This window comes from Schistocerca nitens, chromosome 2 (genome assembly GCF_023898315.1).
Source record: "Schistocerca nitens isolate TAMUIC-IGC-003100 chromosome 2, iqSchNite1.1, whole genome shotgun sequence".
NCBI lineage: Eukaryota > Metazoa > Arthropoda > Insecta > Orthoptera > Acrididae > Schistocerca > Schistocerca nitens.
Window position 1 is genome coordinate 969761334 of NC_064615.1, and position 24138 is coordinate 969785471.

At 41.5% G+C, this 24138-nt stretch overlaps 1 protein-coding gene across 2 annotated transcripts in view; it reads left to right on the plus strand.

Moving 5' to 3' along the window:
• LOC126237298 (GPALPP motifs-containing protein 1) overlaps window positions 1-24138 on the plus strand; it is a 74982-nt gene that overhangs the window by 12099 nt on the left and 38745 nt on the right. For both annotated transcript variants that reach the window (XM_049947256.1, XM_049947255.1), the window contains exon 3: window positions 7541-7714. In XM_049947256.1, the coding sequence (XP_049803213.1) occupies window positions 7541-7714 (174 nt within the window). The remainder of the gene's footprint in view (window positions 1-7540; window positions 7715-24138) is intronic.

Consider the following 24138-nt stretch of genomic DNA (forward strand, 5'->3'; position numbering starts at 1 on the left):
GCATCTAGAGTGTGGTTTCTGCAAGGGTTGCATGGCAGGTGTTATTGCTGCAGGGAATTCAGTTGATTGAGGGAAGTGAGAGGGAGGCTGAGATCATCTGACTAAAATTCCCTGCCGTGGATACATATGATCAAAGTATGATGAGGATAACAAGCACGTCAGAAGATATTATTAACTTTTAAGTTTATTATGAATCTCAAGTTACGAAATGACTTTCTAGCTGAGGTGCTTCCACACTACAGTCAAATCTTTATGCACAGACAGTGAAAGTTTATCATCATTATGTCTGCTTACTGAAACTCTCATACATATTCTAAGATCAGGAGAGCCCTCACAGCTATCGAACTTCTTCTCAGCAATTTCACTCTAACACACTGACTGCCTCCATCTGAGACTGCTTCTCACCTCTAACTCATACTGTATACCGACTTTTCTTTCCGTACATCTCTTGTCCAATCTTGCAACTCCAGTGACTGGCTAAATGTTTGTAACTTCCTCTTGGACCCTGCATCCTCTAGTTTCATTTGCCTCCCCCATCGTTCTCACAAGATCCTGACATGAAATAAGGCTTTACATTGCCTTATTGGCTGCCCTCGTGCTTTATCATTCAGCTGTCTTTCAGAGGCTGAACGGAGGGGATGAGAAACCATTCCCTATAAGGTAAAGAACTGTCATAAGCCTTTCGTTGGCTTCTTATGACATAGCATCTGTCCCAACACAAGCTCTCTGTCTGTCTCTCCAGTAGCTTTTGCTCTCTCTCTCTCTCTCTCTCTCTCTCTCTCTCTCTCTCTCTCTCTCTCTCTCTCCCTCCCCCCCCTCCCCCCCCCCCCTCTCTCTCTCTCTCTCTCTCTCTCTCTCTCTCTGTTCTAGCCATTTGTTTCTAAGGTCCTGCACTCTGTTGCATTACTTATTTCCTATTGTATAAAGATTGCCTTCATTAATGCTTTCCCTTATTTACTCTGTTATTGTATAAGGATTGCCTTCATAAATCCTGCCATATAACTTATTATATTATCATCTAGCCCTTGCTTCATTAACTATGTCTCCTAACTTACTTCACAGGATTCTCTCATCCTCGCCCTCTGACCTCCACCAACAGGTTTCTCATCCTATGTGTGTCTGCTTCTGCTGTGTCCCAGCTCTGTCTTTACTTTCAATATTATTTTTCTAGTTAATTTCAGTATTGTTACTGGAACTTCTCTTTATCACTGAGGACACAACAGTGAGATGGACTATTGTTAGGCCTACAGTTGGCACTTTTACTTCTATATGTAGATCAGTGTTTCCCAAATTGTGTTCTGCCGAACACTGGTTTCTGCAGGAAGTTAATAAGTGCTCCATGAGAAACAATTAATAACATGGTGACTTTTTTGACATTTTGATGATACTAATTGTGGTTTTAAGATCTTATGATTTCTGTAAGGAAAAAGTGGAAATGAGCGTTTGGCGTCATTGGCCGGGAGGCCCCTTATGGGACAGGTCTGGCCGCCTTGGTGCAGGTCTTATTACATTCGACGCCACATTGGGTGACCTGTGCACCAGATGGGGATGAAATGATGATGAAGACAACACAACACCCAGTCCCTGAGTGGAGAAAATCCCTGACCCAGCCGGGAATCGAACCTGGGCCCCTTAGGACGGCAGTCCATTAAGCTGAACTTTTTTATTTAATTCAACAAAAACAGTAACAAAAATGGCTAGCTTACAATGAAATGACATAAATAAGGTGACAGATAATTGCAGTCATAAATTACAGCATTCAAAGAAAGTGGAATGATATGCAGTCTTTAACAGTAGCACACATTTAGCACCTCCACTGTCACCTTCAACTGGTGACAGTTCATCATGCACATTTTCTTCCCTTGCAGCCTGAGGTTCCTCATCATCATTTCCCAGACCCAAATTAATCAGTCAGTAAATCCTTGATGTGTGTTCCTACCAGGGTAAATTACGTGGACAGAAGAGCAGTCCTGAACAGCGACATCGCAAAGTCCTTCACTGCCTTGTTATTTTTGTCAGTTCCAGCTTTCTAAATGCATCCTTAGGGAGTTCAAGATCTAACAGACCCCAGATGTTTGCCATCATATTCTTGTATTCTGCTGTACTACTGATTTATTTTTCATGTGTGACTTGTAGGTGAGGTTAGGGTCAGGAACGTGACACAACCCATCCACTCTCCATGAGGAATCCAGTTCCTAACCTATACCCATTCTGTTGAAGACAATTCGGAGCATGTTACCATATTTCTTATTATGATTCTGATACTTAAGTGTTTTATTGAATTCATTTTCCATATACATCTTGTATTCAATATGTTCATCGCTCCCAATATTGTTAAATATGTACGAGTAACTTGTATATTTGCCCATTAACCAAATCACTGCGTTATTTTTTGTCTGAGGGTAGTAACTTTCTTCTGGTCTGAAGAAAATGTTAGTCTGTACATTGTTTGCTGAAGTTCTTGTTATTTGAGCAATTTTCTCCCTGGTCCACCTCCAGTTGGTAATCCGATCTCCACATGTGTAACGATGAGGCATACTATCAACGAGGTTGCATTTGCTGCAGAGGTTAGTGTCACTTAAACCAATGGCAAAGAGGAACTCATTAGTGCTGATGATGTTACTGACCACTTTGTACACCGCTGTTCTCACGTCAGACGAAAGAACATCACTACTGATGTTTTTCCAGACCACATTACAAGCTATTCCAGCATATTTAGTTTCTGTGTTATTTTTCCTTTCATGTTTCTGTCTTTCAGCTAAAATCGCCTTTGCTGTAACATTTTTGGAGTTTAAAAGCTTTTTGCAGAGATAGCTTAGTTCAAGATAATACTCCATAAGATGTTTTAGTTTAAAACTTATTTTTTGTATATTTATTGGCGGCTCTACACTTTCTGGCCTGACAATGTCGTATAGTTTTGCTGTAATGCACTGTGGATCGTTACACATTATGCTCCATGTTCGTTTGACATACAGTGCCATCGCTTTAGACTTGATGTCGATTAGTCCCATTCCTCCATTGCCTGGATCCAAAACTGCTGTCCTCCCTGGCGCTCTAAACAATTCCCCTTTCCACAAAAACTTTGCTAAGGTGGACATGATAGTCTTCGCCACCATTGATGGAATGGGGAAAACCTGTGCTATGTGCTATGTAGTAGGCCTTGGATAAAATATATATGTTGATAAACAGTTTTCTCTGGAACTGGTCTATGCTACGTTGACAGTTTTCAATCAAAGCTCCCTTGATTTTTCTTGCCACCTCCCGCCAATTCATTGCTATCATTTTTAGAAGGGAAGTTGTCAATGCTATTCCAAGAGCTTTGTGTTCATTAACATGGTTCACCCACTCAATGTGCAAGTTAGCAAGCCGTTTTATATTTAGAAATTTACTTTTGTTTTCATTTTCCCTTGTGTCACATCTGTGTGGTCTCTGATGATTACGCCTACATTGTCCGTATAAGCACCTACCACGGTCTTGCACCTAACACGGTCTTTGTTCCTTGAATGGTAATGCCTGTCAGCCTGTGGTGTAGCTGTCTCAGGAAAGGTTCCAGCGATATAATGAACAGGAGCATGGGTAAGGGGCTTCCTTATGTAACACACATTTCTATTTCAATTTGTTTTGTCAGTTGACAGTTAACAGAGATTTGTGCAGTAACGCCCATTGCCATGTTTTTGATGATGTCGATGGTTTTTCGCTGGAAGTCCATTCGGTACATTCTCTCTATCAGGTATGTGTGATTGATTTGATCAAATACCTTGTGGAAGTCTGTGAAAAGCAGTCCACATTTTATGTTACTTGCCTGCGTTAGCGCAATGACATCACGATACAAAGCTGCAGTTTGTAAAATCGTCCTTCTAAAAGCAAAAGTCTGCTGTTGGCCTATGGTATCAGCAGTGCATGGAGTAAAGTGCTTGTTAATTACTCAAGCTCGCTTGTTAATTATTCGAGCTATAATTTTATAATCCGAATTTAAAACCGAAATCGGCCATAGGTTGTTTATTTTTTTGCAGCCTCTGTTCTTCGGGATCAATACGATTTTGCATTGTTTGAACTCTGCAGGCACTGGCTTTCCCTATAAGACTTCATTGACAATTTCGGTGAACTTTTCTCCTATTAGGGTCCAAAATTGTTTATAGAATTCAATGGGTAGTCCGCCAGGTCCTGGAGATTTCCTAGCAGGGAAGCTGCACACGATTTCTAATACATCTTCCTTGGTGATGTCCGAAGAAATGTTCTCATCATCATCTCGCAATATTTGTGGAAGATATGTACCAAAGAGCTCATTGTATTCTTCTTCGTTTGTTTCCCCTGATGCATACATACGTTCATAGTACGCTGAGATCTCTTTAATTATTTCCTTCTGGTTGTTGTTTACGGTACCATCATCAATTTCAAGTTCATCCATGAAACTACTTCTTCTATTCTTGGCGTGTCTGACAAGGTGGTACAATGCAGCAGTCTCATCTTCAGTGACTGACTTTGCTTTGGATTTTATTTTAAGTCCCTCCAGTTCCTTACATTTCAGACTTATTAATTTTGCTTCTATTTGCTTGATGTCTTTTAATCTTATAGGAATTGCACCAATCTGATTGTAGAGGTGTGATATTTTTAGATTCCCCTGGCTTCTTACTCGTCGGGTAGGTTGTGGTGTTAAATTTACACAGGTCAACAATGCACTGTGATCGGAAAAACTAACGGGAACAGTATCTGTTTTCAGTACTTTATCTGTTAAATTTTCCAATACATAAATTCTGTCAATTCTACTACAGGAATTCACTACAATATGAGTGAAGTTCACCATTGTTGGGTATTTTATTTCCCACGCAATTAATTTTAAAACTACAACAGGACGTCTCAAGTCAGTTGAGTAATTGAAGTTGGGGATTTGATCCTTTCGACTCAATACACAATTAAAATCTCCTCCTATTATAAGTTGGAGGGGGTTTTTCCTCAGTAAATAAATTACGCTTTCATTAAAGAATGTGGCCCTTGCAGCTCTATTACTGCTGCCAGAAGGCGCATATAAATTGATGATAGTAACTCCAGATACATTTATTCCAATACCTTTCCCCAATTCTAATTTATCAATGTTATGTATGAGGATGCCTTCTCTAACTAAAATGGCCATACCAACACTTGTTTCAGTGGAAATATTGTAAAAATCAACATAATTGGAAAAATTTAATTGTAGGAATACCGCTTCTTGTAGGAGAGCAATGTCCGTCGGTGACTCATACAGAAACTGTTTCAGAGCAGCTATTTTAACATCCGACTGTATCCTATTAATGTTTAGTGTGGTAATTGTATATGACTGTAACAAAGGGGAATGATCTTTTTTTCCCGCTAGTCTATCATTTCACGCCATTCCATGCCAGATACTTCCTGAGACTCTGACAGGAGACCACCATCCCGGTTTGCATTAGAAACTTTCTTTTTACTTTTCTTGCAGTTTGCATTGACACTGGCCTTCACCGAATGTCTGTCCGCCCACCCCCTGAGTAGTTTTCCACCAAGGGTGGCGTTGGTGAATCTGAGGAGCAGTCGTATGCCACCATCTCTTCTGCCAAAGGTAGTGCAGACGCAGTTTGCAAACATTCTTCTAATGCCCGGTCACTTCTATGATCACTTTCGTCTTGGGATTTGGGCTGTGACGTCGCCTGTTATTGACAATCACTCGCTACCTCGTCATGTTTGCTTTCAGTTGCATCCATGAGTGAATCTGTCTGCATTGATTGACATAGCAGTACAGCAAAGTGAGGTTGTGGCATCACCAAGACCAGCGCATTGCCATCTACTGGTGCATCCAGTACTACAGAATGGGACTGTGATGTCACTTTGACCTGTTCGGTTGATGGTGGCGTACTCAATTTGTCTACTGATATACTTGACTAAGAGTTTGAATCTCTGCTGACAATAGTGTCTGGAACAGTAGTTTCCAGTACTGTTTTCTGAATGTCACCTACAGCTTTCAGCGACGGGTTGATATCTTCATATGTGCTACTGCCGTCACAAGTTTGTCGTCTCTTGTTAGCAGCTATACTACTTTTTCCAGCCAGATTGTCTACAGTGTCTTTCCTGAGTAAAGGTGGAAATGCTTCAAGAGTATTTCGTGGCCTGTCATCCACATTTCCCGTAATGCTGGAAACTTCACCACCCGTCAACTGATTTTCGGTCACAAGATCAGCCAGTGTTAACATTTTATGCTGTCGTAAATTATTCTCCAATACAAACACCTTTTTTGGACAGTTTTGCTGGAGATGCCCACTTTCATTACGTATGTGACAAGTCAAAGTCTGTCCATTGTAAATAACGTGCATTTTGTAGCCACAAATCAAAATATGAGATGGAATGTTTTGTTTGACATGCATATTGACAGAACAAACACCACACAATCTATGTTGGCTTGACCATCGTTCATCACGAATTTGCTTGATGTCTCCGTATTTAGATAATATGTCTTTTAAGTAGCAGTTTTCTGCCTCGGGGCAAATTAAATACTCTGGCTTGTTTATAATAAACATCAGCATTTGAAATGGTAATTTTACTCAGCAAATTATCGTGATGGTGGATTTCAACTTTTCCTTCAAATTTTTGCAAAATCCGTTCCAGCACCAATGGGGAAAGCAGTTTCACAAAAAAGCAGTATTACTCCAAGTCATAATAAGCAGTGTATGTCTGGTCCAAAGTAAAGCCAATAACATCAACAGTCCAGTAATGAAATGCCAGTGAACTTGGCTGAACATTACAGGTTGCTTTGTCAAATCCAGATCTTAGGGTAAGCTTCCTGAGAAACATGGTTGCCATGTCAGTAGTTAACAGCTCGCGAAAACAAGGAAACTAAAATTCTGCATCACCACAATCACAATTTTACACAACACTGTAATGCAGAGGCTGAATATAAAGTTGTAAAATCCAAACAGAAGCGCCACAGTGTGTCCGCTTAGGACGGCCATACAAACCGCTATTCTGGTCCCAGACAAATGAAACTTTTGTGTAATTGCTTGTCGAAAGGCTATGAACGATAATGGTCAATGCTCAAAGTACAACTGTCTGTAATACAACTATATTTTCAAATTATTTTGCAATGCGAACAAAACTGAGCTCTCTGTTTGACCATTCAGCTATTGGGGCGGACATGATTACTGTATTATTAGCCATGATTTAAAATTGAACTAATCACTGCATAAAACAAATTTTCTCAGTTTTTAAAATATTATTAACTGTCAGAATAAACAAGCTTTTCCATCAATGTAACCAGAATTCTCAAACTGTAGTGTCAGAGGAAAAGGTTGGGACCCCCTGGTCTAGCTGCCATTCCCATTAGTTCTAAAATTTTTTTCAGTAGAAATATATCCATTAAGTTTGTTTATTTGAAGATGATACAACTCCAAGTGGCTGACATGGTGACAAAAATTGTAGGAACAGATACTTCACTCTGATTAATATTATTTGTTAGCTTTGCTTATGTTTGTACATTTTTAGCAATAGTATTACCAGGCTTTGTTTCTTCATGAATGTAATAAAGTTTTGGTTGCAGGAAGAGGACCAAAAACTGAAACGTGAAACCTGGATGCTTGAACTTCCTCCTGAGAAAGCTAATCAGTTTGGCCTGGGACCACGGCAATTTCGGGCACGAGCTGCGCCAAATACAGGAGATCGCTCAGTGTGGACAGACACACCAGAAGACAGAGAAAGAAAGGCATCACATCAGGTATTGTTGCTTCAAATGAAATTCTTGTCATCTTTACAATGGATAAAATAAATTTTGTATATGGGTATTACCTGTTCCATGTCAGGCACTGTGAAGACATGGTCGGATGACATTGTAACTTTGTACATGTACACACAGTCAGTGAGTATGTGAATGATTATAGTTGCAATTGTCTGTGACTGGTAGAACAGCCACTAGAGGTTGTTCACGTTTAGTGTCGTTACCAGGCCTAATAGGGTATAACAGGGGCATGAGGTAGGATACATCAGGGGCATGAACAGCATCATGTGTTGAATTATCACTGTGAAGGACTCTGAGATGCCATGCACGCATGTGAGATGGCATAATCAGCACCTGATACAGTTTTGTCATTGTGGATCTCCATTTGGCCAGCTGGTCAAATTGTGCAATATCCAGATTTGAGGGGCATTCGAACGTGACAGTGGCATGATGTTGGACTGCATGGGAACAAGAGGACAGGCATACTCGCCATCAAGATGCTGGTTGACCTCGTCTGACCACCACATGTGCTCCTGCCAGTTGTGAACAAGTAGTGGACTCCCTGAAGTATTCTGTGTCATCCCACACCATAGGTCAGGTACTGTCAGCAATCAGACTAGGGAAGTACTGTCAAAAGTGTAGGCTGCCATTAAATCACAGCACAAATGGCTGCATTTGTAGTGGTGCCATGATTGGGAAGCATGTACTACTGGTGAATGGCTTGCATTGTGTTCAGCGATGAATCGCAGTTCTGCACTACCCTGAATGACCATTGTAGGCGAGTGTGGCAGTGATGTGGGAGAGGCCCCATTCTTCCAATGTTTTGGAGAGGCACAGCGGTGGAACTTCTGGCATCATGGTGTGGGGAGCCATCAGCTATGCCAGCTGGTTATGTAGTGCTTCGAGCATTTCGAAGTAAATTCTAGTACCACTAGGCCTTCCACCGTTTCAAACACCTGATATTTTAGAGGTGTGTGGGAGAAACAGATATGCCCTACTGCGCATCTCCTATTTGTATGTGCATGTCTAAAAACAGTTACGAGAAAGAGATGGACCCGGTGGCTGAATGGCGGCAGACAAGTACCTGCTGTACGGTCCACAGAGTTTCTGTGTATGGGTCGAGAAGAACAAGGAAATTTTATGTAGTATTCTGTACTCTTTAGTGTCTGTGTTGATTGTAAAAAGACTAATGAACAATTGAATATAGATTTCTATGTTAATTCATGTATTGGACTTGCTTGAGACTGGAGACTTTTAACTTTCTTCATGTCTTGGCTGTGAACATAGCAAGACACATGTATGATGTTCATAAATTATTTGGTTATCAAACCAATAATAGTCGAATATGTGTAAATGAGTCTAATGTTTAAGGACTAAGTTAGCTTGCAGAAGTTGTTGTCTGTGGACGTTGAAAATATAAAGTGATTGAACTGAATCATCATGATTAAACCCCCCCAGGGGGTCCACAACTCTTTTGTGGATACGTGCGTAGCGAGCACGGGACCCCGAGCTAATGTGGCCTTCCTTCCTTTCCGGGTTGCATACCTTCCCTTTCCGCATCCTTCCCCATCCCCTATCTTCGACCCCCCCCCTCCCCTCCCCCCCCCCCACACACCTCCGCCTCTTTCCTTCCCGTTCTCCCCCTGTGGGAGTCTGTTTTGTGCCTACGTCCAGAGACGGACGCTCGAAAATGTAACTCATTCTTTGCTTTCTCTGCTTGCAAGTCTTCGTCCTTCCTTTGTCCTTCTCCTTTCCTTACCTCTTCTCTTTGCCCTTTTCTCCACTGCGGCGTTTGAGACCTCTCTCCTTTCCTTTCCCTTTGTGTTTCACTTTCTCTTCTTTCCTACCTGTGCGTGTCTGAAGGCCGACCCACGCATTTCCATGCGTAGCCGGTGACGGGGTAACGTGTAATTCCTCGCCCCGGGTAGACAGGTAGGACACGTACGTACCCCCTGGTAATGGCCAGGCCCAGGGAGGGGTGATTACCCGAGCTGATACCTTCCGAAAGTGCCGATTGCTCCCTCCGTCCGTTTGTCAGGAGGTGTGACCTGAGGTGTGAACAATCACCTAAGGCGGGGGTGCCCTCAGAGAGGGCCCCCACAAGGAAGGAGCATGCCATCGGAGACGCCGGTAATCATGGGGGATACTTTCACAATGGTTTCCTCATCTTCTACTATGTCTGCTCACAAGCGTAAGTTCAATGAGTCTCAGCCACAGACAGTCCTTCCATTGTTGCCACAGTTCCTTGTTGTTTCCCGGTCTGACAAAGGTCACGACTTCTCCACGGTCATTGCTGGGTATGAAAGGGCAGATCTCGCAGCCAAGGAGGCGTGTCTCGCCCCACAAGTATCTCAGTGTGCTATCCCCTTGCACGCACTCACCTCGCTGTTGAGCTCATGGGTCATGCGTCGGTGGGAGGATGGGTGGCTGGAAGTGACTGACAATAAGCTCCGTATAGTCAAGCCCACAACGCGTGTGTGGTGTACTTCCTTTCAGCCCCATCGACGGGATGAGGTTCTCCTCACTCGGCTTCGAATAGGCCACAGCCCTATGACGCACGGCTTCCTGCTCCGGCGAGAGGACCCTCCAATTTGTGGTGCTTGCGGCGTCCAGGTCACTGTGCGCCACGTTTTATTGGATTGCATTTTATTTTCTGACCAGCGGGTCACGGCTGACTTGCCAGCGGACCTGCCATCTCTTTTAGGCAACACTCGGACGAATGTGGTTAAAGTTTTAAAGTTCTGTGCCCTGTCAAATGTTTTTACAAAGATTTTAGGGAGAGGATTTTAATTTGCTCACTGTGTGACAAGGTCGCCCATATTTTATGTAAGTGGCCAGCCAATAACAATTTCCTGTGACATTCGTGTTGCTATGTTTCCCCTTTCCTTAGGTTTTACTTTCTTATGTAGCATTTTCCTTCTTTTCCTTCTTTCTTTGAGTGTGTGCTTTAGTTTTCTTAGGTCTGTCCACTTTCGTTCCTTTTAATGTGTGTCAGGGCACTGATGACCTCGATGTTGAGCGCCCATAAGCCCCAACACACCACCACCACTCCACGGTCAACCCTTTCATTATTCAGAAAGGTGTCGACGCAATTGCAGGTCCTGTAAAGTCTTGTTCCAGATTACAAAATGGCACCTTCCCATTGATGTCAGCACCTGTTCAAGGGTCAGCTGAGAGGTGTGGCTGCAAAATAATGTTTAAAAAAGCAATATTGAACATATAGTTCTAAAATTAAAGAAAAAAATCCATGTCAATCATAAGATGCTCAAACCCTGGACATTTTTGCAACCTTGGACTAAAAAATTGAGACCTGTCTGTACTAATCTCGAACATATGGTAAGCGTATATTGGATAATTGCAAACTTCACTCAGATCAAAATTTTTAATCATTCTCTTAAAATAAATCATTATTTTTTTTGAGTACTTGCAACCAGTACATGTAGGTATGCTACATAATGTGATTAACTCATGGCTGCCAGCCTTGAGATGAGGCTGTCAGTAATCACATGTCAAATATGGATAGGAGCCGGGCCCCTCCTTCCCCCAAACGAAAAATTTTAAAATTTGGAATTCTGATTTAGGCCTTTAAACACTATATTTCAGATATTTTCTGAAAATATATTTAATTGATCATATATTTATTTTTATTTTCATATTAAAATTAATCCACATTAGTGTTTTGAATAAAGAAAGCTTCTTCAGCTTAAATACCACTCACACTTACAATGAATGTGACAGGGGAATCTGCAGTTGATCTCCCTATCACATCCACATTATTGCCAAACACTGCCTCCACATGCATCGATTGCTGTCTCATAGAACATGTCGTAAACTGTTTTTGTTGTGCGTCATGAACAGACAGTTGATTTACTACAGGATATGCATGCATAACTTCGACGTATTGTTTTAATACATTATTGCTGTCATGAGCTACTGTGATAGGGAAATTTATGACTGATGTTCACTTGTAAGTGGATTGTAGAACCTTGACCACTTTTCCCATCAGATCCGTTTCAGAAATTTAAATTAAAATAATCACTTATCAATAACCATTTCTTTCTCTCTGACAACAGCACAGTAAGGCTTCAAATTTTTTCATGGAAATTTTCCAGTAACCCATTGGGGACTTTACACTGTAAAAGTAACAAGTATTAACTCCACTAATCTGTTCAGTGTAAACAGAAAAACGTTTTAGAGTTTTTTTCAATACATCTCAAACACATATATGCTGAGCAAAGATTTGAGGAATGGAAAAGACCTACCATGGTTCAACAACTGTGTAAGGAAACCACTCCGATAGTAAAGATAGCTTCACATCAGATTTAAACATAGCCATAATCTCATAGAGAAATAAAAACTGAATGAAAGCAAAATCATAGTATGTGGGGATCTGCCCACTTGCCTCTTATAGGGTGCCTAGGAAGCTGTTTCCTTAGATAGCTGGACAACATACAAGCAAATCATATTAATGGAATTTATTACAGTAATTGAATTGAGAGTACTTAACTTTCGTTTCTACACGATAGGTTGCAAGCAATAATTAGTGTCCTTTGATATATACAATTTCCATGCAAGCTAATCACACAAGTTCATAAGTCACTGCTATCATTAATATTGCTGTGGCTCTTCTAGTGCATTGAGGCTAGGCGGTGCGCTGCTTTTATTCTCTTTGTGTAGATGTCACACCTGTTGTGGTGACGTCCCAGTCATCTTGTTATTTGCTGATGTCATCTCACAGCCCCTTTTGCCGTATTGTTCTTGATCTTCATGCTGTGCACTTGTCCTTATGCCGGAACATCAGAATATTCCTACCTCCCCTCCCCCCCCCCCTCCTCCCCCGCCAAAGAGACGGTTTGACATTGTGTAGGAAGCACGCCAACGGCAAGGGAGGCAGGAGTGTTGGCGCACCGGAAGCTGTGTCTGCAGGGGACGACGTCAAGCCTCTGGTCGTAGCCCACCATCCGGCCCCTGCTCTGGTGGAAACAGGCCCCGGAAAAGACCAGAAGGGTATGGGTCTACCTCCTGATGCCGTGAACCAGATGGACAAAGTCGCGACTGCTGCGGCGTGGGCGGGTCCAGCTTCATCGTTAGGACGGTAGGAGGCAGAAGAGGCTACGGCGCTGTCTCCATGGGGTCGTTCCATAGTGTCATGAAGACACCCTCTAGCAGCTGCTTAGTTGCGCTGTCCTTGGGGTCTGTGAATCTGGGGAAAGGGACAGCAAAAGATCATCATGCACGTGACAGAGGCGAAGTCGATTTTGATGTCGGCTCTGCAAGCCATCTGGACGTGAAATACGATACATGCAAGTGACAAGTCGACAGCTGATCTCGCCTCACGCCCACCATCTGCTGCTGCTAAAAACCCTGTAAAAGGCAATATCATGCAGCACGAAGTGATATATGCGGCCTTCCTTCGGATCCGGATGCTGAGGAGGGTGGAGCAGTGTCTGATGGTGGCGGCTGTGAAACAGTTCTGCCGGCAGTAGTCCGTTCCATAGGTGCGAATGATAGGAGGCGAGAAACAGTTGCAATGCTTATCCCTGGTGTGTGCGGAGCGAAGTTTGGCCATCCGCTGCTTGAAGGTTCTGACAAAACATTCTGCTTTGCCGTTTGACTGTGAATGGAATGATGCACTAGTTAGTTACTGTATGCCATTGCATTCACAGAATGTTTCAGATTCATTTGATGTGAACTGAGGGCCATTGTCCGACTCTATGACTTCAGGTAAACCTTCGAGGCAAAAAGTAGTGGGCAACACCTGAATTTTGCTGTGTGACATTGTTGAGTTCATTGGCACAGCAAAAGGAAACTTGCTATATGAGTCAGCCACAATCAACCAACGAGTGTTCCATAAAGGTCCTACAAAGTCTATGTGCACACGTTGCCATGGTGCCTGTGACTTAGCCCAAGCAGAGAATTTTTGTGGCGGAGCGGACTGATTTTCTGCACATGCATGACACTGTGACGTCATCTGTTCTGTTTGGGTATCCATACCTTGCCAAGTACAGTGTTGATATGCTAACTGTTTTGTACGAACAAATCCCCAGTGTACTTGGTGAAGTAACTGCAACACTTCTTTTTGCAAAGCTTTAGGGATTGACACATGTGACTGGCCACTGTCATTTTGAACAACAATCACACCTTTCTGTACAGCAAGGCTGTGCCAACATGCAAAGTATCGGCGCACTACAGAGTTCTTTATGCCACGCAAAGAATGAGGCCAAGATGTGTGAATGTATGTGAGCAAAATGTTCAAATCTGAATCAGCTTCTGTGGCCTGTGCAGTTTTCCTATAGTACAGCAGAAAAGATTGAAGCAATTCAGAATCCTAAGAATTGATGTGACGACAAGATGCAGCAGAAGCATCAAAGTCTGTATCAGGACCAATCGGAAGACGTGAAAGTGCAGCCGCATTACCATGTTGAGCTGCTGTACGATACACAATCTCGTACTGGTATTGCGACAACAACAAAGCCCATCTTTGCAATTTTTGGGCAGTTAGTACAGGAACTGGTTTCGTCAGATGAAACAAGGACTGCAAAGACTTGTGATCCGGTACTAAGTAGAATTTTCTGCCATACTAATAGTGGTGGAATTTGGTGACACCATACACAATACCGAAAGCCTCTTTCTCAATTTGTGAATAGTTGCACTGAACTTTGGACAACACTTTTGATGCGAAAGCAATAGGCCTGTCTTTATCACCAATTCTGTGCAACAGCACTGCACCGATTCCATAAGAGGAAGCGTCAAGTTGCAACACAACTGGTTGGTCAGGATCAAAGTGAACTAAGCATCGATCACTGAGCAATGCGTCTTTAAGTTTTTGAAAAGCTACTTAGCACTCATCAGTCCAAACAAAAGGGACATTCTTTTGACGCAAGCAATGCAATGGAGGCGCGATGTGCACAGCATTCAGAATGAACCGAATATAATAGTTCATTTTCCCTAAAACTGATTGCAGTTCTGTGACGTTTCAAGGCTAACAAATGCGACTGAATAGGATGTATACCTTGACTGTTCATAACATGACCAAGATACTGCAACTCCGGTTTAAAAAAAATCACACTTGTCCAGTCTACACTTTAATCCTGCATCAGATAACACATGAAATAAAGCACGCAAGTTTGCAAGATGTTCTTCAAATGTACGACCTGCTACTACAATATCGTCCAGATAGTTTGAACAGTTTGGCACTTGTGCACTCCGCTGCTCCATTGCAAAATGGTGGGTGGAAGCACTGCCAAAAGGCAAATGCAAATATTTAAACAAACCCGAATGAGTATTTACGACACAGACTTTTTGAGATTCTTCGTTGAGCGGTATTGGAAGACACGTGTCACGCAAATCAATTTTTGAAAAGTAGCATCCAGTGCCTAATCTGTCTGTGAGTTCCTCTGGTCTGGCAATGGATAAGTATCAATCACAGTTTGTGGGTTGATTGTAGACTTAGTCAACACAGAGGGGAATGCGACCTGAAGGTTTGGGGAGCAAAACCAGTGAACTTGCCCACTGACTAGCTTGTATGGGCACAATAACTCCACTATCTTGCAATTCTTTAAGTTCAGCAGTGACTTTGTCCCATTACGCAATGGGAACAGTTCTGGACTGGCAAAATTTTGGCTCAGCATTGTCTTTCATAGTAATATGTGCAATAAAATTGTTAGCCATGCCAAAACCTTCAGAAAAGAGCTTCGGTAATTCTTTTAGCAAGTCTATACTGTCTTGTGCATGGAATGCAGACACGGACAACACATTGTCCTGAATGTTAAAGCAAAAAAATCAAATAATCAGGACCAAATATATTCTCTCAGTCATGTGATTGTAGCACCGTAAAAGTTACTGTTCTTGTATGCAGGCAATGTACATTTTTTGAGAACGGGAATGTCTTGTCCATTATAAGCCGTCAGTTGCGTGCTAGTTTTAGACAGGCGTGGGGAGTTCATATATGTGATGATTCAACAATGTAACAGAGGCACCTGTGTCCAACCGAAAATTCACACTTATTCCACTAATATGCAAATGTACAAAGAGTTTGTTGGACTGGTGTAGCACTGAAGAAACTGTTTGCTTGCTAATTTTGCTAATGCCTGCAGCAGGCTTTGAATACAGTGCATTGATTATGTGGGCCTTGTGATTAGATTTTTGTGAGTGGGCAGAATTCCTATGTTTGTTTCGTTGCAAACTTACAGATTGTACATGTCCTTTCCTACCACAAGTGTAACACTGAGCTGGTTGGGAGGGGCAGTTGTGGCATTTGTGCCATGAATAACACCGAGGGCAAGACTTAATTATGTTCGCCTGTGTAGCCACCTGTTGAGTGAACTGCTTACGTGGCTTGAAGTGTTGTTTACTCAGCGTGGTGAGCACAAGCCGCTGTTGTGGACTGGGCTGATCGCAAACAAGTGACTCAACCTGACAAATAGCTGGCTGCTCAAATTTATTGGCTGACAGGGCACCTGAATCATACTGATCTAGTATTTGCACTACGTGCTGAAATGATGGATCATATTGTTCCAAAATCTGTTCTCCGAGTTTGACATTAGGTACATTGTACACGATCACATAACGCAACATAACATCAGAATATAAAGCTCCACAAATGCATTGGAATGTGCATTTCCTTGCTATACCCTGCAAATCTGTTACCCACTTGTGATAAGTTTGTTCTGACCGTTTTTTTTTTGCAGTTAAAGAATTGACACCTAGCTGCTACCACATTCACTTGTTGGTCCTAATAGTTAGTTAGCGAATCCACAAGCTGTTCATAAGAAAGTTCACTCGGAGTGGCATTAAGGAAAAGTTCGTTGATGAGGCAGAACTCTGCACTTCCTACTGTAGATAAGAAATAATGGCTTTTCACAGTACCTGGTACATTGTGAGTGAGTATGTGTGCTTTGAACCATTGCAACCACTCGAGCCATTCCTCTTCTTGGTCACGAAACTGGCGAAATGGCGGTTTAGCTGTAGGTGTTGCTGTAGCTGGTGCTTGTTCCATCGGGCAGCGTCGAACATTGTGACTTTGTCGAGCATGGTAGTGATTTGCTGCGTCTGGAACTGGAACATCTGTGTTAGCTGTGTTGCATCTAACACTTGCAGCTATGGTGCCTGAGCAGGGGGGTGGGATAGGTGGGGTGGGCATGTTAAAAGAGACAAATGCAAGAAACAGACAACGCAAGTAAGGAAATAAGTAAAAAAGCAAAGAAAATTTCTGCAATGCCCATCTGAAAACAGTGATTAGCAAAAGAGACTGTTAAAACAAGTGAACGCCTTTCAAAGAAAAGACAAGAGAGAATTAAGGTGTGAGAAAAACAAAACAGAAAATTCCATGGCCACGAGGTGCGGGGTTGTTCGTATAACTCATCACATATGTGGGGTCATGCCCACTCATCTCTTATAGGGTGCCTAGGAAGCTTGTTTTTTTTTCAGATAGCTAGACAATATACAAGCAAATCATGTTAATGGAGTTAATTACAGTAATTGAATTGACAATAATTAACTTTCATTTCTACATGATGGGTTGCAAGCAATTGGCGACATGCAAATAATCAATACACTTTGATGTGTACAACTTCCATGCAAGATAATCACACTAGTTCATAAGTCACTGCTATCGTTAATATCACTGCGGCTCTTCTAGTGTGGCTCTTGTAGTGCACCAAGGCTAGGCAGTGTGTCACTTTTATTCTCTTCGTGTAGAGGCTCCTTTCGTGGTGACTTCCTAGTCAGCGTGCTGTTGGCTGACGTCGTCTGACAGCCCTATCTGCTGTATCGTTCTCGATCTTCATGCCGGCATGACGTTACACCAGAACAATGTACGTAGAGCTATGTGTTAATCATTCAGTAAATTTACGAGTAAAATGCTATATACCAGGCTGATGGAAAATCCTAAGAAGTTTTGGTTTAAGTTAAATGGGTAAATGGCTCAAACCCATCTGTTCAAATACTCTGTGATCATAATGACATTGAAACAGAGTGTGACAGAGAGAAGGCCATAATACTAAATTCCTTTTTGCAAAATTAATTCACGGAGCAAGATTGAACTACAGTCCCTCCTTTCAGTCATCGTACAAATGTTGAAATGACAAACATCGAAATAATTATGTGAGCGATAGAAAATCGGCTTACGAGGTCTGTTCAAAAAAATTCCGGAACATTAGTAATTTTGTGCTAATGGTGTGTTGGAGCAAAATTTGGTTGGTATCCTTGCCCATGCTGTGCTTAATGTGTAGCTACTGAAAGTTTCATTGTTGTTTGTCTGTTAGTTAATTTTCAGTGCTATATTGAGTAGAATGTTGTGTCGCACAGTTTGCGAATTTCGAGATGACAGGTTTAGAGGAGTATGCCTGTGTTAAATTTTGCATGAAGCTGAAGAAAATCTTTACAGTGACACACCAAATAATGCAGGAAGCCTATGGTGATGAGTGCTTCAGCCGTACTCATTTTTACGAATGGTTCATAGGGTTTAAAAATGGCCTTACAGAAGTTAAAGATGACCATCGTTCAGGATGCCTTTCGACGTCTACTGATGATACTCATATCAGGAACATCAATGAAATTGTGCATGCCAATCAAAAACTGACTGTCCAAGAGACTGCAGAAGAATGTAACATTTCAGTTGGATCATGTCATGAAATCCTGACACAGCATCTTGGAATGCATCGTGTTGCCACCAAATATGTCCCACGGCACAGGAGTCACACATGACTATTGCACTAAAAGTGAAATTGCTGCGCTGTCTCATCCTACGTATTCTCCAGATGTGGTCCCTGTGGACATTTTTTATTTTCAGAGTTGAAAACCCCTTTGAAAGGATGAAGATTTGCAATGTTAGACGAGATAAAAGAATATTTGCAGATGGCACAAAGCATTTTTAATGATTGGAAAAATGCACAGGTTAGTCCTGTTCAAGAAGGATCATAGAACACTCGCACACAACAGATGGCCTGTATCGTTGATGTCAGTCTTTTGTAGAATTATAGAGCTCATTTTGAGTTCCCGTATTGTGATCTTTCAGAAGACCCAAAATCTCCTCTGTAGGAATCAGCAAGGGCTCTGCAAACAACACACTGTTGAAATCTAGCTTATTTGTTCATACAAGAGACCCAAAAGATCTCTGATACCAGTGCCCAGGTTGACACCATGTTCCATGACTTCCAGAATGCATTCTGCACTGTCACTTGGTGCACAAAGTACTAGTGTATGGTGGATCAGACTAGAGGTTTTTTGGGGGATTTGGTGGAGGGAATACAATGGACACACTTGCCTCAGTGCTCTGCTAGAAAGCTTGTTGACACTATGGCTCAGTGACTGAGTGTCTCATGCTAACTTATTGTGCATCAGCATGCACGATGTTTACATAACTTCAGGTCTGCTGAGACACATTAAAATACAATTTTTAAAACTTTACATTCATTTTACATATTTCCTGCTCATAATAAAAATGGTATTGTATTTCATTAAAATTCTAATGCAATTTCTGTAAACATTTTTTTCACTAATACTGCAAGTATGGATGATATTTTTCCTTTCTATTTATAGATTTTGCTTAGTATTACCAAATTATTAAAGTACACAATTGTGTGTAGCAGTCTGTGCTGAAGATTTGCGATGTATTTAGAATCACTGAAATTAATAACATTTCTAATTTAAATATTTTCACAAGAACCTATTTTGTAAAAAATCTGCCATTTCTTTAATAATAATCTTTAATTTCTACAAATAACTCATTAAGGCTGATGCCCTCCTCCCTCCCAAAGAACTCATTGTGCTGTCACGTAAATTTTTATATCTTGTTTCACAATAAACGTTATCAAATCTTAGAGAATTTTCTTTCATGAAATGGGAAATATTTAATTTTCATTCAGTCACTCCTCGTAATACAATTGTTTCATAAAAAGTGTGCAGACAGCCAAAAAATTTCAAGAATTGATTAATAAAAAATGGAGAAACTTTGAGATGGTGGTTTTAATGCTTCAAGTGTTCTATGTAGTTTATCACCACCTTAAGTATAACACACAGAACATATACACATCCGTGTCAAACTGTCAGAAAAGTACTTCTTTAGGATGTTATTCAACTCACATATCATACTGGCTTGTATGTTGATTATGTTGTCAAAGTCTGGGCACTTTATGTAAATTTCTCATTTTGTGGTAAGTTGGTGTTGATGTAACAAAGTCTCATCACTTGAGATGATTTTTCCCAGAAAAGAATTTGCACATTATGCATTTCCATCAAGTTGTGGCAGATGGTGACACATTGCTGTTTTTGTTTGGGAGTCAAGTTGTACAGGGCAGACTGTGCACACACTTTTCTCTTCTTCAAAACATTTGGAGAATGCAGTGAACACTGGATTCAGAGGTGTTGATTAAGTGTTATTTGTGACATGATGACGTTATACACTACGATCACACATCCAGTACTTAACACTGCCTGCTCACAGCTGATTAATTGAAATGCACATCTGTTGTTTACAATTATTAGTTCAACCTGCCTCCACAGTTATTGAGCTGAGTCATGTATAAGCCAAGAATAAAATCAATCTTGGTACATTTTGGGTGGATGATTTTATTTGTAACTAATTTTGTCAAGGAAATGAATTACAGTTTAAAATCTTACTCGTTGCAGTTAATAATAGTTATAGCATTTGTTGAAATAAGTGCTGTGTACACAGTGAAACAATAATTACTTTGATTATCTTTGTTATTATTTTTGAAAGGTCATTTAGAACAATTAAATAAAACAAAGGAAGTAATACGTGAAATAAAGAAAAGGCATCCATTCACCTATAGCTAACTGTCCGCCCCCGGTAGCTGAGTGGTCAGTGCGACAGACTGTCAATCCAAAGGGCCCAGGTTTGATTCCCGGCAGGGTCGGAGATTTTCTCCGCTCAGGGACTGGGTGTTGTGTTGTCGTAATCATCATCATTTCATCCCCATCGATGCACAAGTCGCCGAAGTGGCGTCAAATCGAAAGACTTGCACCAGGCGAACGGTCTACCTGCCGGGAGGCCCTCGTCACACGACATTTCATTTCATTTTTTACCTATAGCTAACTGATGTATCCCCCCATGAACCATGGACCTTGCCGTTGGTGGGGAGGCTTGCGTGCCTCAGCGATACAGATGGCCGTACCGTAGGTGCAACCACAACGGAGGGGTATCTGTTGAGAGGCCAGACAAACATGTGGTTCCTGAAGAGGGGCAGCAGCCTTTTCAGTAGTTGCATGGGCAACAGTCTGGATGATTGACTGATCTGGCCTTGTAACATTAACCAAAACGGCCTTGCTGTGCTGGTACTGCGAACGGCTGAAAGCAAGGGGAAACTACAGCCGTAATTTTTCCCGAGGACATGCAGCTTTACTGTATGATTAAATGATGATGGCGTCCTCTTGGGTAAAATATTCTGGAGGTAAAATAGTCTCCCATTCGGATCTCCGGGCGGAGACTACTCAAGAGGACGTCGTTATCAGGAGAAAGACTACTGGCGTTCTACGGATCGGAGCGTGGAATGTCAGATCCCTTAATCGGGCAGGTAGGTTAGAAAATTTAAAAAGGGAAATGGATAGGTTAAAGTTAGATATAGTGGGAATTAGTGAAGTTCGGTGGCAGGAGGAACAAGACTTTTGGTCAGGTGATTACAGGGTTATAAATACAAAATCAAATAGGGGTAATGCAGGAGTAGGTTTAATAATGAATAAAAAAATAGGAGTGCGGGTTAGCTACTACAAACAGCATAGTGAACGCATTATTGTGGCCAAGATAGACACAAAGCCCATGCCTACTACAGTAGTACAAGTTTATATGCCAACTAGCTCTGCAGATGATGAAGAAATAGATGAAATGTATGACGAGATAAAAGAAATTATTCAGGTAGTGAAGGGAGACGAAAATTTAATAGTCATGGGTGACTGGAATTCGACAGTAGGAAAAGGGAGAGAAGGAAACATAGTAGGTGAATATGGATTGGGGGGAAGGAATGAGAGAGGAAGCCTCCTTGTAGAATTTTGCACAGAGCATAACTTAATCATAGCTAACACTTGGTTCAAGAATCATAAAAGAAGGTTGTATACCTGGAAGAATCCTGGAGATACTAAAAGGTATCAGATAGATTATATAATGGTAAGATGGAGATTTAGGAACCAGGTTTTAAATTGTAAGACATTTCCAGGGGCAGATGTGGATTCTGACCACAATCTATTGGTTATGAACTGCAGACTGAAACTGAAGAAACTGCAAAAAGGTGGGAATTTAAGGAGATGGGACCTGGATAAACTGAAAGAACCAGAGGTTGTACAGAGTTTCAGGGAGAGCATAAGGGAACAATTGACAGGAATGGGGGAAAGAAATACAGTAGAAGAAGAATGGGTAGCTCTGAGGGATGAAGTAGTGAAGGCAGCAGACGATCAAGTAGGTAAAAAGACGAGGGCTAATAGAAATCCTTGGGTAACAGAAGAAATATTGAATTTAATTGATGAAAGGAGAAAATATAAAAATGCAGTAAATGAAGCAGGCAAAAAGGAATACAAACATCTCAAAAATGAGATCGACAGGAAGTGCAAAATGGCTAAGCAGGGATGGCTAGAGGGCAAATGTAAGGATGTAGAGGATTGTCTCACTAGGGGTAGAATAGATACTGCCTACAGGAAAATTAGAGAGACCTTTGGAGAGAAGAGAACCACTTGTATGAATATCAAGAGCTCAGATGGCAACCCAGTTCTAAGCAAAGAAGGGAAGGCAGAAAGGTGGAAGGAGTATATAGAGGGTTAATACAAGGGCGATGTACTTGAGGACAATATTATGGAAATGGAAGAGGATGTAGATGAAGATGAAATCGGAGATAAGATACTGCGTGAAGAGTTTGACAGAGCACTGAAAGACCTGAGTCGAAACAAGGCCCCGGGAGTAGACAACATTCCATTAGAACTACTGATGGCCTCGGGAGAGCCAGTCATGACAAAACTCTACCATCTGGTGAGCACGATGTATGAGACAGGCAAAATACCCTCAGACTTCAAGAAGAATATAATAATTCCAATCCCAAAGAAAGCAGGTGTTGACAGATGTGAAAATTACCGAACTATATCAGTTTAATAAGTCACAGCTGCAAAATACTAATGTGAATTCTTTACAAACGAATGGAAAAACTGGTAGAAGCGGACCTTGGGGAAGATCAGTTTGGATTCCGTGGAAATGTTGGAACACGTGAGGCAATACTAATCTTACGACTTACCTTAGAAGAAAGATTAAGAAAAGGCAAACCTACGTTTCTAGCATTTGTAGACTTAGAGAAAGCTTTTGACAATGTTAACTGGAATACTCTCTTTCAAATTCTGAAGGTGGCAGGGGTAAAATACAGGGAGCGAAAGGCTATTTACAGTTTGTACAGAAACCAGATGGCAGTTGTGAGAGTCGAGGGGCATGAAATGGAAGCAGTGGTTGGGAAAGGAGTGAGACAGGGTTGTAGCCTCTCCCCGATGTTATTCAATCTGTATATTGAGCAAGCAGTAAAGGAAACAAAAGAAAAATTCGGAGTAGGTATTAAAATTCATGGAGAAGAAATAAAAACTTTGAGGTTCGCCGATGACATTGTAATTCTGTCAGAGACAGCAAAGGACTTGGAAGAGCAGTTGAATGGAATGGACAGTGTCTTGAAAGGAGGATATAAGATGAAAATCAACAAAAGCAAAACGAGGATAATGGAATGTAGTCAAATTAAGTCGGGTGATGCTGAGGGAATTAGATTAGGAAATGAGACACTTAAAGTAGTTAAGGAGTTTTGCTATTTAGGGAGTAAAATAACCGATGATGGTCGAAGTAGAGAGTATATAAAATGTAGACTGGCAATGGCAAGGAAAGCGTTTCTCAAGAAGAGAAAATTGTTAACATCAAGTATAGGTTTAAGTGTCAGGAAGTCGTTTCTGAAAGTATTTGTATGGAGTGTAGCCATGTATGGAAGTGAAACATGGACGATAACTAGTTTGGACAAGAAGAGAATAGAAGCTTTCGAAATGTGGTGCTACAGAAGAATGCTGAAGATAAGGTGGGTAGATCACGTAACTAATGAGGAGGTATTGAATAGGATTGGGGAGAAGAGAAGTTTGTGGCACAAATTGACTAGAAGAAGGGATCGGTTGGTAGGACATGTTTTGAGGCATCGAGGGATCACAAATTTAGCATTGGAGGGCACCGTGGAGGGTAAAAATCGTAGAGGGAGACCAAGAGATGAATACACTAAGCAGATTCAGAAGGATGTAGGTTGCAGTAGGTACTGGGAGATGAAGAAGCTTGCACAGGATAGAGTAGCATGGAGAGCTGCATCAAACCAGTCTCAGGACTGAAGACCACAACAACAACAACAACAACAACAACTGATGTATGGTGCATTGAAACTTGTGAGAAAACTATTTGTATTTGCTTTTGA